Source organism: Rhinopithecus bieti, unplaced genomic scaffold, assembly GCF_001698545.2.
Source record: "Rhinopithecus bieti isolate Rb0 unplaced genomic scaffold, ASM169854v2 scaffold_57691, whole genome shotgun sequence".
NCBI lineage: Eukaryota > Metazoa > Chordata > Mammalia > Primates > Cercopithecidae > Rhinopithecus > Rhinopithecus bieti.
In genome coordinates this window covers 2,245,310-2,264,072 of record NW_016824383.1, presented here as the reverse complement: position 1 = coordinate 2,264,072, position 18,763 = coordinate 2,245,310, and the positions used below count along the sequence as shown (strand labels likewise).

General features: G+C 39.3%; 1 protein-coding gene across 1 annotated transcript in view; it reads left to right on the top strand.

The window, feature by feature from the left end:
* MTR (5-methyltetrahydrofolate-homocysteine methyltransferase) overlaps positions 1-18,763 on the top strand; it is a 105,252-nt gene that overhangs the window by 30,017 nt on the left and 56,472 nt on the right. The window contains 9 exon segments of the mRNA XM_017862275.1: positions 325-425; positions 1,565-1,626; positions 3,054-3,121; positions 5,430-5,446; positions 5,449-5,478; positions 5,481-5,507; positions 8,214-8,326; positions 11,784-11,924; positions 14,614-14,799. Of these exon segments, the coding sequence (XP_017717764.1) occupies positions 325-425; positions 1,565-1,626; positions 3,054-3,121; positions 5,430-5,446; positions 5,449-5,478; positions 5,481-5,507; positions 8,214-8,326; positions 11,784-11,924; positions 14,614-14,799 (745 nt within the window).

Genomic DNA, 18,763 nt, shown 5'->3' with positions numbered 1-18,763 from the left:
CTTTTTTTTTTTTTTTTTTTTAAAGCAGTGTTAGCTTGTTGACATTTCTGCCCCACAGTATACCATGTGAACCGATTTAAGGAGTCCATCCGTAGGCAGGGTCTTTCAGCTGTAAGATTATCTGAAGATGGAGACATTGGCAAAAATATTTAGTGCTGCAGGGGACCTCAATGAGATGTCTTTGAAGGTAGTTGAATAAAAGTGCTTTGAATGAGGAGATTTATTACCCACTTGGTTTTAGGTATATTGTCTCTATATATAACTTATATGCATAAATATGAATGAGAGATGATGCTTTTAATATGTTTTTTTCTGTTTTTCTAGCATTGGATTAAATTGTGCTTTGGGTGCAGCTGAAATGAGACCTTTTATTGAAATAATTGGAAAATGTACAACAGCCTATGTCCTCTGTTATCCCAATGCAGGTAAGTGTTTCAAGGGGGTCACACATGGGGAGATAAAAGTAACGTAAGACATGGCGTAGATGAGGTAAGAGATCGTGAATAAAAGATCTTGTTTTGCAGGTGTTGGTATAGTTGACACTTAATAAATTAAGAGTATCTGGGTGCAGTGTTTCCCTATAGACCTGAGGGAAGTTTGGCTCACCCTGAAGCTTCAGAACAGTACAAAACTTCCGGAAATGAGCTTAGTCACATAACTGACCAGAGTTTTGCCTTTGGTGACAGCGCAAGCCTTGTGGACGTGACCAGAAAGATGGGTGTAAAGAAGAGAAGAGAGACCCCTTTTCTCTGGTCCATTCTATTAGTAGAAGAGCAAAAGAAGAATCCTGTTTAGTGTTACCTTTTCCTTCTCTGAAAGCTTGGATTTGCAGTTCGTTATATGGAAATTTTTTGAAGATATTTGTAGACAGTTCTCAAACTTCCCATTGAATATTGGTGATTTGTTCAGGGTTAACCAGATTTCCCTGTGAATGTATTTGATCACTGCTTAGCTACTTAGAGCAAAAGTCGTTTTCAGCTTTCTTTCTCCAAATATATCATTTTAATGCACAATAGATTTTATTTCCCACCAGGAGTAAGATAACTGGAAGCAGATAATAAATAAAACAAGAAACTGGATTGTTATAAGCTGAAGTCTTGGCAAAGTTTATTCGAAAGGAGACTGGTTGATTTTTGTTTGTTTTTAATGGCATGTTAGTTGCTCATTAATTAGTTCAAAGGTTATGTAGTATTCCTTCCACCCCTACCCCCAAGCGGCTATGTAACAAGAATGAATGAATTTCCCTTATGGGAAGGGGTGGGGCTGGGGGCATTCTGTTCTGCCTAACAGTGAATAGAATCTTTTCTTTCAGATGGAAAATAAATAATGGAGTTCATTTTCCTCTGTGATATTTGTGTGTGTGTGTGTGTGTGTGTGTGTTTTAAAGTTTTTTGGGAAGTGTGGTATCTCTTTGTTTACTGTGTAAATATTATGTGTTTGTTTTGCAAGTAATCACCATTTAATATAAATATAAAATTATATAGTTATTAACATAAAGTCTTTAAAAATACAATGTATATTTGTTAAGGCAATTTGCAATAATGGTTTAATTATCTTTTCTCAGGTCTTCCCAACACCTTTGGTGACTATGATGAAACGCCTTCTATGATGGCCAAGCACCTAAAGGTCAGGGGTCCTCCTTTCACTGGCTTTTTAAGAGAGGCAGAGAGATTGAATTTTAGATTTAGAGTATTTAGAAGGAGAATTTTCCCTGAAGAAATCCCAATGTACATATAACAAAGAAAAGTTTAGCTACCCCAAATTAAGGTACTAGAGGCACAGAGGAGGGCTAACTGTCACCATCCTTATCCTCAACTGGCACTGGTGGCTGTTGGAAAATTCTCATTGGGGTCCACTCCAAACAAATAATTGAGACTTGGCTCTCCTCTGAGATATTGCTTACCCTGCAGCCTTCCCAAGTTGTAGCTTTCTGCTGTCACACCCCTCAGACTGCTGGGTGGAGTAGATGTCCCCCTGGCCTCCCATTGTCACCCCCATCATTCTCCCTGTCTGTCATACACCGGCCATTGTTTAATCCAAGGTCATGAGACCATACTGTCCACCGCCGCTTCTTACTGCACTTAGCTACTAATCCCTGGGTCTCTTTCCCCTTGTTCCTTGAATTTTTAGCTTCTGTTTTCACTGACATTCTCTCTTAAGCTATTTCTGACTGACTTCTTATGATTTCATTATCTTTGTAGACGATCTTTCCAATGCTCTTGACTTCTCAGCCCCTTGACTTTGTCTCTTAGTTATGGTGTTCTTTATTCAGTAGCCTGTGGTTAAACTCTAGACTCATGCTGTCCCATATCTAGCCACTACCATATGGTTTTTGGAGCCCTTGAATTGTGGCCAGTGTGACAGAGGAACTGAATTGTTATTTAAACATTTTAAAAATTAATGTAAATTTAAAAACCTATACTTTATTTGTGTTATTTGAAACTGTGTTATCCAACTCACATTCATTCAGCTCAGCATATGGGTAAAAGAAATCATTAGATAGGCAAATCTCCCACTGAACTTTGTTTTTTGTGTTTTTTTTTTTTGAGACAGCTCTGTTGCTCAGGCTGAAGTTCAGTGGTGTGATCATAGCTTACTGTAGCTTCGAACTCCTGGGCTCAAGCGATCCTCCCACCTAGACTCCTGAGTAGCTGGGACTGTAAACACATGCCACCATGCCCAGCTAATTTTTAAATTTTTTGTAAAGATGGGGTCTTGCTATGTTGCCCAGGCTGGTCTCAAATGCCTGGCCTCAAGTGATCCTCCTGCCTTGGCCTCCCATAGTGCTGAGATTATAGGTGTGAGCCACCATACCCAGCCTCTCACTGCATTTTAAATGGTATAAAGGATTTCACAGCATCTGAACTATTCTTTGCTTTTATCCTATGTCTAGGGCATGTGACATATTTATATCTAGAGTTAAGTACGTTTGACTCTGTTTTTATTATAGTCTTAGTTGTTCAGGAAGTATAGATGACTTTTATGTTGAATTGGTGGGAATGAGTTTAGAATTCAGATGAACTTGCTGAAACTTTGTCTTTTCCTGAATGCAGGATTTTGCTATGGATGGCTTGATCAATATAGTTGGAGGATGCTGTGGTTCAACACCAGATCATATCAGGTAATAATCACCTATAGACAATATATCCAAAACCAAGTGGATAATCAGATAATACTCTAAATATGTACCTTTTGTTGTGAGCTGAATTGTGTCCTTCCAAAATTTGTATGTTGAGGTTCTAAGCCCTACTGTTTCAGAATGTGGGCTGTATTTGGAAATAAGACCTTTAAAGAGGTGACTAAGGTAAAATGAGGTCCTACAGGTGTACCTAATCCAATATGATTGATGTCCTTTGAAGAGCGGGACACAAATGCGCACACAGAGGCAAGACCATGTAAAGACACAGGGAAGAAATAACTAGCTACAAGCCATGAGACAGGCCTTAAAAGAAACTAACCCTGCCTGACGCCTTCAACTCAGACTTCTGTCCTCCAAATTATGAGAAAACACATTTCTGTTATTTAAGCTACCCAATCTTTGGCCCTTTGTTAAGGCAGCCCTTCCTAACAAGCTCGTACATCTTTACATTATGAAAAATTTTAGAGAAATAATAAAATGGACCTCTGTATGCCTGTCACATAGTTGCCATAATTTTCGATGTTTTTCTATTCTTTCTTCATCTGTCCCTCAGCTTTTCCCCTGGATTATGTAAAATAAATCCCAGTTATTATGATCTTCTATCCTTAAAATACCTGAGTAGTATTTGAATGCTCAAAGAGGACAGCTCCTATTTATTGTGGGCAAATACAGGCCTCTGTGAGATCCCCTCATGGAAGGAAAAGACAGTAAGACAGCAGGTATCTTGAGGTCAGGAGAAGTGACTTCACTTTGCCTGGTTCACAGTGGTTACTTAATTCATGTTTTCAAGTGAGCGCATGAAGGAAGGGAGTGAAACGAGCATGACCATGTGTTTCATTCCTTAGAGTTTTATAGCTTATAGGAAGATTGGAATTCCGTGATTTGGAATGTCGTTTAGGACTGTTTATATTTGTTTTTTTCCCTGGAGTGACTGATGATCATATTTCCAGCCAGTCATCTCACTGTTCCAAGTCTGTTTTCATGTGTGTAATATGTTCACTGTACCGAGTTACCTTGTAGTTCACCGCTTTTGTTGACTGATGTGATAGACTCTTAGTAAATAATATATATATATATATATATTTTTTTTGTTTGTTTGTTTGTTTGTTTGAGACGGAGTCTTGGTCTGTCTTCCAGGCTGGAGTGCAGTGGTGCGATCTCGGCTCACTGCAAGCTCCGCCTCCCAGGTTCACGCCATTCTCCTGCCTCAGCCTCCTGAGTAGCTGGGACAACAGGCGCCCGCCATCACGCCTGGCTAATTTTTTGTATTTTTAGTAGAGACGGGGTTTCACCTTGTTAGCCAGGATGGTCTTGGTCCCCTGACCTCGTGATCTGCTTGCCTCGGCCTCCCAAAGTGCTGGAATTACAGGTGTGAGCCACCATGCCTGGCCTAGATAATAATTTTTAAAATATCTTGTAAATAATTTCTGAAAGCTGTCAGTAAATATCGCTTATCTTTGGATCAGCAACTATTTCTTTTGTTTTGTTTCCTCTTTAAAAGAGGAGTTGTTTTAAATGTCTGTGTGTATGTTTGTGTATATCTATATTTATATCTCTGTGTATATGTTTGCTTCTTTTACTTAGACATTCACATTCTAATTTGGGGACAGTAGAGTAGAGCAATTCTTACTGGTCCTGATAAATTTAGTGGAGTAGCCAGATTTTTCTGGTTGATCAAAGACATGATTCATTAAAACTGATAAGGGTCAATGGAGAGTGAATTACTAAAACAAATCTTTAAGAGTAATTATTTTGGAGTTTTAGTGCTTTATGGCTGTGTACCCTCCCTACTGTGTGTGTGCTGTAGTAAAAGCAGATCCGCTGGACCTAATTCCCTCCTCTCCTAGCCGCTCTGCTTGTGCCTGCTCCTTCTTGTCAAAGGTGAAATCCTTTTTCTGCTCAAATTTTGAGTAGGAAGCAAGGACTGTGTGTGTGTAGATTTGACAGAGTGAAAGACATCTGTGGATGTGGGGAAGATGGAAGGAAGTTTGCAGTTTGCATTTGTGCAAACTTCATGTAGCTCCAGGTTCACGTCTCAGAAAGTAAAAACAACCCAGGCAGCGCATAGCCGACGGGCAGGCACACAAAAGGTGCAGTTTATAGATTAATTTTCTGCATTGCTGAGAAAACTAAAAGGCATAATTGTTGCTGCACACTTGGAATTAAGTATATAATTATATATATAGTTATGTTAAATAGACTTAATTTCGTAGTTAAAAATTAGTTTTGAAATTAGTTTCATTAAATATATTTTATTCTGAATTAATGGAAATAGTGTTTTTCAACTCAGGGAAATTGCTGAAGCTGTGAAAATTGTAAGCCTAGAGTTCCACCTGCCACTGTTTTGAAGGACATATGTTACTGTCTGGTAAGTCATAAAGACCTGGTATTCGTGATTTCAGAAACCATTTGTAGAATGTGACTATTCTAAGTGGTAGTGATATTTGTGCTAGGCAGCTTGCTTATTAGGTTGAAGAAGAATCTGTATATTCTTGGCACTTATATGAATTCTAGTGAAGAACCCTTTGTTTTTCCACGGCTGGGGCAGGATGACATCAACTTTAGGGTAAAAGTGAAGGAAGGCCCAGGTGATTTGCCCAGGTAGGGTCCTTGGTGGTGGCTCGATGGTCCTATCTTTATTGTCCACTGTTTTGAAAACATACTCTTGGCCAGAGCCCAACAATTTTAATTTTCAGGTTGATATTAGTTACTCAAAATTCCAAACTGCCAAGGTGTAATGTTTGGTAATGGCAGCAGCATCGTCCTGGAAAATTGTTTGTTTCTAAAATATTCTTCTTGTAATCTTACATTTACCACATGTTTAGGACTTTACAAAGACTTGTGGTATTTATTCTTTCTTTGGTTCTCAACAATCCTTTGAGGTACGTAGCCTACCTTTTTCAGCATTAATTTTGTGTTCAAACAAGGAACGTTAGTAAACTAGGTCATCTGGCCAACTGTTAGAAAAATAACTTTAAATTTCATATTTTGCTTTGGTATGTTCATGATATATTAAATGGTAACTTCAAGCAGAAAAAGTATGATTTTTTTAGAGAACCTGCAGATAACACATATGAGGAATTATGTTTCCTAATAGCTTAGAATTTAACATCTCTCTGAATTGAAATATTTTTGTTTCATATGTTGTCCTATGAAAGGTAAAATAAATTACAAATGACAGCAAAAGTAGTGTCTACTTTTCCCACTCAGTACATAGCACAGAATTAATCCCAATCAGTGAGTGTGAAGTTGGGTTAGTGAACATACCAACTATGTTCAGGCTAGCCTTTTTTTTTTTTTTTTTTAAATACTCCAGAAGGTAGAGGATGAGATTAGGAAAAGCAGGATTCATGGTTTTTGATACTCCCTCTCTGGAAATAGTGGCTTTTTTATCGGAGAGAGGTGTGGCAGGAAAATTTATTTATTTCATCCCTAGAACTTAATGTTAGTGCATTACTTCAGCCAAGCACTAAGAGTGGAAAACATTCAGCCTTTGCCAAAATTGAAACAAGAGAGCCATTTACATAAGATTTTAAAAAATAATTTACATGTAAGAATAAAAGAATTTTTTCTTCAATTTGAATGTCATATGCTATTGCTAAATTGCTTTAAACAGTCATCTTCCATCAGATTTTAAAAGAGTGACATCAGATGTGCTATTTAAAATTGTTCTTTTATAAACCACAAACTTGAGAGAAGTGTGATCTTTGTATCAAGTACTTCACATTCATAATAGATCATTCGCACTATGTGTGAGATGCTTTTGGCGGGGGAGTCACATGGAAATGTCAGCATTGAAATGTTGGCTCCCTGCTTGCCTGTCCTGAGAACCTCAGGGTCAGACTAAGATCGGGCATACCCTGGGAGTAGCATGGAAGGCTGGGGCCATGAGGATCATTGCCGGATGGAAGGGAAACCATAAGCCAATACTGGGCGTGAAAAGCGATAATCTCAGTGCACCAAGCGGCCTGAAATGCTTTTATAATGATCCAGTTTATAGTCATTATTTTTCTCTGCCTCATAGCTGTTTCTTCCTCAGCCCATGCTTTGACAAAGGTCTCAAAAGCCATTTTCTCTTATTAGCAATGAAAGCAATGATTGTGGGTGCTAATTCTGTGCTTATCAATGTTATTCAGTTTCATTTTTACAATAACAGTATAAAGCAGACACTTTACTGTCTTTGTAAACTCAGAGGCATATGGGAAGTTGCCCCAGGGTTGTTCATTCAGGTAAGTGATTTGAACCCAAGGCCGTCTGTCCCCAGAACCTACCTATAAGCACCTAGTGAGACTGCCTCTCCTAATACTTTAAACATAATGAATAGAACAAAAACAGTTTAGAGCCTTTTCTATAGTGATACTTCACGCTGTATGTTTTTACTTCGGTGTAATATATCCACATGTATTATCTGATATTTGCCCCTAAATTGGCCAGTGGCAGGGGAGATGTTATTATGTTGGTAGATAAGGAAACAGACACCAGGAGTCCACCTGGCTTACCTAGAGCCAGCTCATTAGTGATAGACCTGCCACAGTGACTCCTGTCTCTCAGGTCTCAACCTGGGTCCCTGATTCAGCCTTGTTGATTATGGGTTCTAGGCCTCTGGATCAAAGAAATGAAGTAATGTTGTAAACACACCATTGGTGGGATTGAAAAAGCTTACTCCTTATAGCTTCAAGCTAATATCTGAGCAGACAGCTGTGGAACACCTCTCTTTCAATTCTAACTTTGTCCATGGTTTTTGCCCCAGCCTCTTGGTTAAATAGGGGTTGATGATTATTTTTTCTTTTTTCTCAGAGATGGTATGATTTGGTCCTTTAGGTTATTTGCAGCATAAAACTCTGAAATATTTCTTCTTTTGAGAGTCTGGTTGTAAATGTAGATGTAACAAATAGCCTTTGCTGCATTTGAATCTCCCTAGAGACGACTATGGCCTTGCTTCCACATTGGATCTCCTGTCTGCTCATATGGGCTGTGGTGCAGGAACTTCTCTTTCTTACTGAATACATTTGAGTCTGTCTTATGTCATCCATATGCATTTGCAGAAATTTTTCAAAATGCTTCTCCTTTTAAGGTCTGGAGCCCTTCAGGATTGGACAGTACACCAACTTTGTTAACATTGGAGAGCGCTGTAACGTTGCAGGATCGAGGAAGTTTGCTAAACTCATCATGGCAGGAAACTATGAAGTGAGCATCTTAGTAAGGCCCCTGAGGCATCTGCCCATGTCTTTGGCTAGACAGCATGTAAATGAAACAGCTCTCTGCCTTTGATAGTGTTATTAGCAGAGCTGCTAGAAAGTGTGAGAAGATGGTAATGTGTGTTTGCAGCAGGGTGGGCTGGTGGGAGGACGAAAAATTGAAGCTGCTATTGTCAATATTTGTTAAAAAGTACTGCATTTGGTGTATGAAGTAGGATGAGATGGGAGGGATCCAGGTTCTAGCTATTTCTATTAATCATGAAATAAGTTAAAAAAATTTGAGAAGCCTCTTTATTTTGTCTTCTCACAAATCCTTCTAGGGAAAGGGAAAGACAGGAAAATTCCTGTCAGTTCCTTATGACTGCATCAAACGCTCACTGTTGAGGGTATTATGAATCTTGTTAGCTGTAGACTAAAATAAACAAACGAAAGAAATAGACCCTTGCCTTGGAAAGTTTATGTGATAGTTTTAGCCATGGTGTTTTTAAGCTCGGTCACTCTGTGGATGAGCATAATTTAATCTATACAGAGCATACCCAAGACTCCTGGATAGATTTTCCTATGAAAATATGAATTTAAAATTGGAGGAATTTGGCCGGGGCTTTGATGATAGTTAACTTTGTCATCCAACTTTCCTCACTTTTTTGCAGCCTTTAGGAGATCTTCCAGAAACCAGTACCAGAGCGGATTTAGTTTTCATAACAAGGAAAGGACCATGTATCCCCCTTCATGGACCTGTTCATTATTACCCGATGGCATCCCTGGAGGCGTGTCTTCCTTCCCAGTCCCTCAGCTGGCACATTAGCAGGGCCTGGTTGCCCAGTTTCACCACTGCCCCTGTCAGTTGTCTTCCCCTCATTCTTGCTGCTTTCCAGTGCTCCTGTATGCATCCATCATGAGCCTTCCCAGTTTGGAAGTTCCACAGGGTGACTTGTTTTTGCATATGGAATAAAACTGAAATTCCTTAGTCTGTCATGCCATCCTCTTCACTTAGGTATTAAACTGCCCTCCCATCCTGATCTGTCATCTGAACATTCCAGGAGGCTGGCTTCTGACTCTGTGCCTTTGTTCTTGTTTGCTTCCTTCTGAAGTGCCAGTGACTCTTCCTAGCCATATAGTGTTCTTCAGTTGGCAGTGTTTCTATTCTGTGTTGATTCTTATGCCTCTTCTATGGTGTCCCTTTGGTGGATTTGATGGATTTGACACTGAGAGCATTTTAGGAAGAAGCAAACAGATGCAAGTAATTATGTCTGTCATTTAATAAGGTCTTTCTATGCGCCGTCACTGTGCTAAGCGCTTCATGTCATTTCTCATTTAATCATCACAGCCTGGTGGTGATAGATACTGTGGTTATCCCCATTTTATAAGTGTAGAAATGGAGGCTTGGGGAGATTAAATGACTTGCCTTTTGTTTTACAGCAAGTAAATGATAGAACCCAAGTCTACCAAGCATGTGCCCTTAACCACTCTGCTATCTCTGCCTAGTGGAAACAGTAGGAGGAGGCAGTAGAAACAGGAAGGGACAGGTGACTCTTCATTAGAGTCTAGCTTTTATGTCTTAGTGATCCCTTTGTGGTTTAGTGAAAAGAACATTGACCTGAAAGAAGTTCCAGTCCTGTGTTCTTACTCAACTCAAATGTCTTTAAACAAACCGCTTCATCTCTCTGAGGTTGTTTGGGAAGGTTAGACCTTGAAGCTGTTATTCCGTGATTGTTAAGAAATAGGTCAGATATTGGCATTTCCATTTTCCAGGTCTTTTGACCCTGTTGCTTACTGTCTTATCTCCTGTCTGTTTACTCCAATCCATTCCCCATTAGCCAGCTGAAGATGCTCCCTCTCAGTTAGCTTTCTCCATTTTGGTTTGTGGCGACCTTTCCCTTTCCTGGATGTTGAGATCATCTTGGCATTTGACCCACACATTGTATGGCAGTGCCCAGTAGTTTTTTATGTGACTGTGACATGTGCCCCCAACTAGATATAAACCCTTTAAGAACCAGGATTGTGATTTACACTTCTTTTTATTCTTTATTTTATTTAAATTGGTACTGATACTAGAAAACATTTTTTGATTTACTGAATTAATTAATTGATTTATTTATTTTGAGACAGAGTCTTGCTCTGTCACCCAGGCTGGAGTGCAATGGCATGATCTTGGCTCATTGCAACCTCCACCTCCAAGGTTCAAGCGATTCTCCCGCCCCAGCCTCCAGAGTTGCTGGGACTACAGGCACATGCCACCAGACCCAGCTAATTTTTGTATTTTTAGTAGAAATGGAGTTTTGCCTTGTTGGCCAGGCTGGTCTTGAACTCTTGACCTCAAGTGATCTGCCTGTCTCAGCCGCCCAGAGTGCTGGGATTACAGGCGTGAGCCACCACGCCTGGTCCAGATTTACTGAGTTGAATTGTGATCCTTTTTCTCTCTGCGGCCTTGGCTCAGTGCATATGGTGTTTCCTTGTGGCATATGCCATAGGGTTTCGTGCCTGTTCTATCACAATGAGTGCTAAAAGTTTCTATTTTATTTGCTTGGGCTAAAAAAAATCAAGACAACATCAGCATCTACTATTGATTTTATCCTTGCTTATTTTGTTACACTATGAAGTGTACAGTAAAGACTTAAATAAACAAAAAGTCTCTGTCACGTTAGTTAGAAGGCATTATGGAACATGTATATTTTGCCCAACGTTGTTCAGAGTGGGAAGTGTATAAGACTCTTTTTGGAACACTTATCCTACAAAATATTCCTTAGATGGTCATAAGTGGGAAATGCTGTATTCTGTTTTGGGAAGGTTGCAGTGTATAATAGTGCATGAAAGAATTTGAAAACCTTCCAGTGTTATAAAACCTGCTGAAACTTATTTAACTGACATTTCTTTTCATGTAACTCCTATTAACAGCCTGTAGTGAATACTTTCAGCAGATACTGAAGAGTTATATAGTTTTTGGCAAATACTGAAGAGTTACATCGTTTTGGATGGTTTCTCTAAGGACTTTTTTTGGGGGAGTTGGGGCTTGAGCTGGGTCTTAAACAATGTGGAAGGGAAAGGGATTGCGTTCCAAGCAGAGGGGACAACATGATCTGCAGCACAGAGGTGGGAACAGATCTGGCTGGGTGAAGGCTCCAGCGGGGGTGGAATGGGAAGTTCAGCTGGGTAAGAAGATGGGGCTAGCGCAGAGGGCCTTGACTGCCATGCTGAGGAATTGAGAATCTATGGTAGGAAAACAGCTTTGGTGGATTCTAAGCAGTGAGATGATGTGATGGAAGAGATGTGTAAGAAAGGTTAATTTGTGATGAGTGATGGGAGGACAGCAGGCCCAGAGTCAGGGAGTCTGGCTAGGTAGTCTGTGTAATTTGAAAGGATTGCTCGGAAGAGTAAGAAATGACCTCGTTAGCCTTTTCTCAAAGTACTGTCTCCTAACGCTGCTTCCTCTCTCATTCTTCCTTCAGGAAGCCTTGGGTGTTGCCAGAGTGCAGGTGGAAATGGGAGCCCAGGTGCTGGATATCAACATGGATGATGGCATGCTAGATGGTCCAAGTGCAATGACCAGATTTTGCAACTTAATTGCTTCCGAGCCAGACATTGCAAAGGTTATACAAAGTTTATATTTATCAGGGGGATTTACTTGTCTCACTTTGTCACTCATTTAACTGTGCCAGTTGTCCCATTAATCTGTGAACGCAAGAACTGGTTTTCTGAGCACAGTCGTTTCTGATTGTCAGCTTTCTCAGATAATGATAACCTTTCCATAGAAAGCAGATCTTGGAGACAGCTGTGGCTTCAGCCGGGTTGTTTCCAAGGCTTCTGGGATTGTTCCTGAGAATCGAGTCTCCTCAGATGTCTGGACAGAACAACAACCCACTTTCCCTGTCTGTGAAGGAAAATCATTGGCTCTATTTCTGCCACAGGCAAGGGAACTCAGTGATTTCTTTCTTATAACAGAAAGGAGAGAACTTTCAGGCTTATCAGACTAAGACAAAAATAAAAAACAAGATTAAATCAAGAGGTTATGTCAGCTTTTACATTTGTTCTGTAAAAGGTGAAAGTTGATTTTGTGTCAGTCTTTCAAACATTTTAAATGAGTTCTAAAATTTTAAAATCTTACCTCATTTTTCTGCCATTAAGCTTGTTATGAGGAGTGATTTTTTTCCCCCCCTCCTGAGGCAGGGTTTTTGCTCTGTGGCCCAAGCTGGAGTGCAGTGGTGCAATCATAGCTCACTGCAACCTCAGACTCCTCCCACTTCAGTCTCCTGAGTAGCTAGGACCACAGGCACGCATCATTTAAAAAATATTTTTGGTAGAGAGGGCGGGTCTTGCTGTGCTACCCAGTCTGATTTTGAACTCATAGGCTCAAGCAGTCCTCCTGCCTTGGCCTCCCAAAGTGGTAGGATTACAGTTGTGAGCCACTGTGCCTGGCAGGAAGTGATTTTTGAAGTTCTTTTTTAAAGAAAGTTCCTAGTGCTTTAAGAGTTGCATTTTTCAGGTTGAGCTGTTGGTTTTTTATTAGGCTTCAGCAGATTTAAGTTGGAAGTCTGTGGTAAGTACTGAATTACATTTGCCTGTCTTTCATTTGTGTCTTAAAACTCTTTACTAAAAAGTCTCATCATTCCTCTGGGAATAAATATTTTGAGAATTTAAGGTACAAAGAAGCAAGACAACTTGTTCAAAGTTAGTTAGAATCAGAGGTGTAGCCAGTTGTTTATCAGCTTAGTATTGGGAAGAGGGTAGACTCGCCTTGTAAGGCCCAATCAAGTCAATGGACTATTGACCCTACTTTCTTTTCTCATCTCTAAAATGGGATCATCAACCCCCCTTTGTGAATTGTAAAGATGCAAGTGCTTTATCAACTGTGAAGGACCCCATGTAACTCAATAAATTATTAGTGTTCTGATTGCCACAACAATTTCTTATCTTTCTTGGTTTTGCCCTACTACCACAATTTATTGGAGGCCAAATTTTGACCCATGGGGTAAAGCATAAAAACATTTTACCAGCACCTTTTCACCGGTAGGGTTGGGACACCAAACTATCAGCAAGCAAATACGAGCTGATACACTGGCCTGGTATTGTCGTTGCATTTGACCCTTTTCTTAGCAAACCTGTCATTACTAGCATGCTAAGAAGAAGCAAAATTGGTGGAGTGCCTGTTCTTTTTTGCTCTTGTTTGATGGCGTGGCTTGGGAAATTGCTGACTACTCATTTTTCAGTCCTCAGTTGAAATGTTTCCTGCCCCGGGAAGCTTTCCCTGGATTTTCCCGCCCCATTCTCCATGCTTCCTAGATTGGGTTTGGTGCATGCTTCCATGGCAGTCTGTGCTTCTCCTATGCTTTTAGCTTTTACCACACTTTATGTCATTACTTAATTATTTATCTTTCTAAGCTCAGTGGAGCCAGGGACCTGGCTTTCTTACTGTTTTCCCTGTATGGGCCTAATATGGTAGTCATTTAATTATTTATTGAATGGCTTAATTGAATAATGTGGCCTATGCTGGGAGCTGTGGTGTGCACGTGTAGTTTCAGCTACTCGGGAGGCTGAGTGGGGAGGATGCCTGGAGCCCAGGAGTTCAAGACCAGCCAAGGCAACATAGTAAGACCTTGTCTCTAAAAATGAAAAATTTTGCAGCCTAGATTAGTTGCCTCATTTCATTTCTTTTTATCAATCTAATTCTTCAAGCCCTTCCTTTCACCTTTCCTGAAACAGAAGTATGAATTAAAAGGAACCTATTCTCAACTGTGCATTTCAGTCTTGTCCTTTATTTTAATTATATGCATTTGTTGATAATTAGATCTGTTTTTCCTTTCTAATATTAAAAGGCTTTTTTTTTTTTTTTAGTAGAGAACTTGATTTTCTAAAGGGAAGGTTGAATTTGAATAACTTGGCTAGAGGGCTGTTCCCAAAGGACACAAGGCTAAACATGAATCCCTGAGTCAGATCAGGGATGACTAAATCCTATTTGAGGTGTTTGCCTCGGGGCCTAGGCACTTGAAAGTGTACTGCACTGAAGCTGGTGAACTGATCCCACTGATTTCATTCTGATGTTCAGCTGTGATCTTTCAGCTGTAAATCCCTGGCCCATGCATGGAGTATCCTGTAATACTGAAATTACTGCAAGTATTTTGGGCTTAAAGAATAAGTGTATTAAAATTCTGTCTCTGACGTACTACTATTATTTGTTTATTGTTTTGCTAAAGAAGAAACAGGGAATACTTCAGAGCCTTTGAAAAGTAATTTGTAGTGACTTGCGGCCTCTCTGTGATTTTCTTGCCTTTATGATCTCAGGTACCTTTGTGCATCGACTCCTCCAATTTTGCTGTGATTGAAGCTGGGTTAAAGTGCTGCCAAGGGAAGTGCATTGTCAATAGTGTTAGTCTGAAGGAAGGAGAGGATGACTTCTTGGAGAAGGCCAGGAAGATTAAAAAGTTTGGAGCTGCTATGGTGGTCATGGCTTTTGATGAAGAAGGACAGGTGAGTGATTTCTTTTGGCCTAATCCATTGTGTTACCCAGGTTAGAATGCAAGTCTGAAACAGCTACATATATACGTACACATATACATATATCTTTCTGTATACATTCATATACATATGTGTACACGTATCTGTATACAGTCATACATCATGCATTACTTAACAATGGAGATATGGTCTGAGAAATACATCATTAGGTGATTTTGTCATTGTGCCAACATCCTAGAGTGTATTTACACCAACCTAGATGGGATAGCCTACTACACACGTAAGCTAGATGGTATAGTGTATTATTCCTATGTCATAAGCTAATGTAGCATGTTACCGTACTGAATACTGTAGGCAACTGTAACAAAGTGATATGTATTTGTGTATCTAAACATATCGAAACATAGAAAATTTACGGTAAAAATATAGTATTATAAGCTTAGGGAACCATTGTTGTTTATATGATCCATCATTGATTTAATGTCCTTATGTGGTCAATGATGGTATATGAAAATCTGATATATAGTAAAGTCTTTGTATTCATGAAGAAAGGTTGAAGTATTCAGGAAATGCTATTGGGACGACTGGCTATGCATTTGGAAGAAAATAAAGTTAGATTCCCATTTCTAACCATATACTAAAATAAAGTTAGCTGTTTGCAACATGAATAATAGTAGTGGGTGAATATCCCTAATATGCAAAGAGTTTCTGTAAGTCAGAAAGCAAAACACCCCAGTCAACCCAATAGGAAAATGGACAAAGGAAATGAGTAACAATTTATATAAAAACAAATAACAAATAGCCAATAAACTTACGAGAAGATACTAACTTTTGTAAGCATTAAAGAAATAAAAAATAAAGAAATAATGAGATTAGTTTCCTTTACCAAATAGAAGGAAAAATTAGAAGATTGATAAATGGCAGCCTTCATAATACCTCTGCCATAGAATCAGGGTGGGGCACATGGGAAGCTTCAGATATAATTATAGTTCAACTGTGTGATACACTGATTATTGTTACGTTTTATACTTCACATAACTTTTTATGAATATTTTGGTACCTATTTAAAACCACTAAAAAATCTATTTCTTATGATTAAGCCCTTCCTGGGAATCTAGTAATAAGGTTGAGTATATAAGGATATATGTTCACATTTATTGTAGCATTGTGGTAGCAATAAGCTAAGAACACTAAATGTCAGTTACTAGGGGAATGCTTAAACCTTGGTCCTTACTACATAGAATACTGTGCAGCAGTTAAAAAGAATCAGGAGATGGAACCATGTCTTCAATATATTGAAAAATGAAAAAAATGAGTGACATGATCCCAATTTTACTTAATATAAAAGTACTTACATTTACATATGTGTGTCTGTATAAGCAGAGAAAAGAATTTGATGGTTGTCAACTAGGGTAGTAGGGATGGTCTGAGATGGAGATGGTCTCAAATGGGGAGATACTGACAGTGAACAAGTAGTGGGATTATATGTACTTTTTCTTTCCTTTCTGTCTTTCTTTTGTATTTTGAAATAAAATTGTTTTAAATGTATTTTTTTGTATGAGAGATACTTTTTCTTTCATTGTGAAAAAAAATCATCCAGAAGAATGCAAAAGAGAATTTTGATCATTAACATATATTGAACCTTAATTCACACCAAGCAAGTACACAACACACATTAAATCAGTTCTTCCTCCAAGCATATAAACCGTGGGTATGTATTCTTGTTATTTTTGAATGTCATGTGAGGAAACTAAAGCACAGAGATGTCCCAGGACTTGCAGTTGTCACACAGCTAACAGTGTGCAGTGCTGAGATTCAGGTCTAGGCGATCTGGTTTCATTCATCAGGGCCTGTGCTAAATGGTCGAGTGAAAAGGCTGTCAGGGAAGAGTTGGCCTGTTTAGAAGAGGTGGTCTTGTAAGACCTGTCTGAGGAGGGAACATTTGAAAACCGGAATAAAATGAGAGAGCAAGCCACATGGCCATGTGGGGAAAGGGCAAAAGAGGTTTCAGCAAATGAAAAATTTTCTAAGATGAGATTATACCTGGTATTCTGTAACTCTTTTCCCCTACTCAACATAATGTTGGCATTTTCCCATCTTAGTGAATAGGGATTAAAAGTCCATGATTTCTGGTTGCATTGCATTCTAGTATGTTTTACTTACTATCTATTATTGAATGAAATTGTGTTTCTAATTTTTTAGTAGCATGAACAGTTCAGTGACCAGTGAATATCCTAATTCATGCAGCTATTTCCCCTTGTAAATGATTTTTCTTAGTGTCAGTTCATTGAAGTGGGATTGCTATGTCAGAGAGTGTGCACATTTACTATTTTGAGGCACATTGTTAAAATTGTCAATCTGAAAAGTTGTTATCTTCCACTACAAGTTTAGTGTGGTGTGGGACCTTTTGATTATTGTATCTTCTGCAGATAGACAAATAATTCCGTAAACAAAAAGGAAAACAAAAGCCCTCAGCCTTCTAGATCCTGAGGCAACCACTTTCAACTTTTTAAGCTGATTCTTGTAGCATCTACCTCTTTATCTTCAAATTCCAGTTTTAGTTTTTATTTATTGACTTCTTAACAATGATTAAAGATTTTTTAGCTTTTCACTGTCCTCTGCCCTGACTCTGTACAGCTTTACTTTTATCCTTCTCAATATAGTTCATTTTAGCTATAATCGTTTTCAGTGCTTACATTATTACACAGTGTAAAAGCTGAGCCATGCAATAGTATCCTATGATTGCTTGTCCTTTCTTAACTCTTTGTTTTCTGTGAAGGTGACACTTACCTTTTTGTTTGTATTGTTTTCTGTGTATTTTGCCTTCAGATTGTACCCCAGTTGTGTAAACCTCCAATATCCAGTGTAGCCAGACACATTAAGAGGACTGTCATACTACTTTTTGGAAGAATTCTCCCTCCAAGTCTTCTGACATGACCCGGAACGGCTACTCAGTAGGCCAGCTGCACAGCTGTGACCTTCCTCCTGGGGTTCCATTTGCCTTTCTCTTAGGTTTTTGAGAACCCATAATTTCCTCATTCTTGGTTAACCTTTTTTTTTGGTCATTTGGTAGAGTGCATTCTCTAGTAGCTTCTTGTGAAAGAAAACATAGCAGTAAATATTTTTGAAACCTTACGTGTCAGAAAATGGCCGTATTCTACTTTGACGCTTAACTGGCAGTTGTATGGGCATAGGAGTGCGATCTTGAAGTTGTTCTGTGTTTTTAAAGTACTGCTCCTTTGTCTTCTGGTTCCCACTGGTATTGGTAAGAAGTCCAGTGCTGTTCTAACTTTTGATTATTTTTGTGAAACTTGTTTTCTGTTCTCTGGATGCTTTGGGAATCTTTTGTGTCCTCTGTGTTCTGAATTCTTGCGATGATGAGCCATCCGTTATGCTGGCACTCAGTGGGCCTTTTCATTTGTGACAGTCACAGCTGCAGTGGTAGGAAGTGTCCTTGGATTGTTTTATTTTCTTTTTTGGTACATATATTATTGAGATACTGAATGTTTTGGACAGGTTGCCTAATTTTTTAATATTTCTGTCCTATTTTGCAACTCTGGTGTTCTGCTCTGCATTGGGTGAGATTTTCATATCTACATTTATCCTCCAGACCCTCTATTTAGAGTTTTATTTCTTCTTTTTCCAGAAGCTCTTTTTTTGTTATCTGAATGTTCCTTTTAAACAATATATATAGTGGGCCGGGCGCGGTGGCTCACGCCTGTAATCTCAGCGCTTTGGGAGGCCGAGGCGGGCGAATCATGAGGTCGGGAGATCGAAACCATCCTGACTAACATGGTGAAACCCCGTCTCTACTAAAAATACAAAAAATTAGCTGGGCGTAATGGTGGGCGCCTGTAGTCCCAGCTACTTGGGAGGCTGAGGCAGGAGAATGGCTTGAACCTGGGAGGCGGAGCTTGCAGTGAGCCGAGATGGCACCACTGCACTCCAGCCTGGGTGACAGAGCGAGACTCCGTCT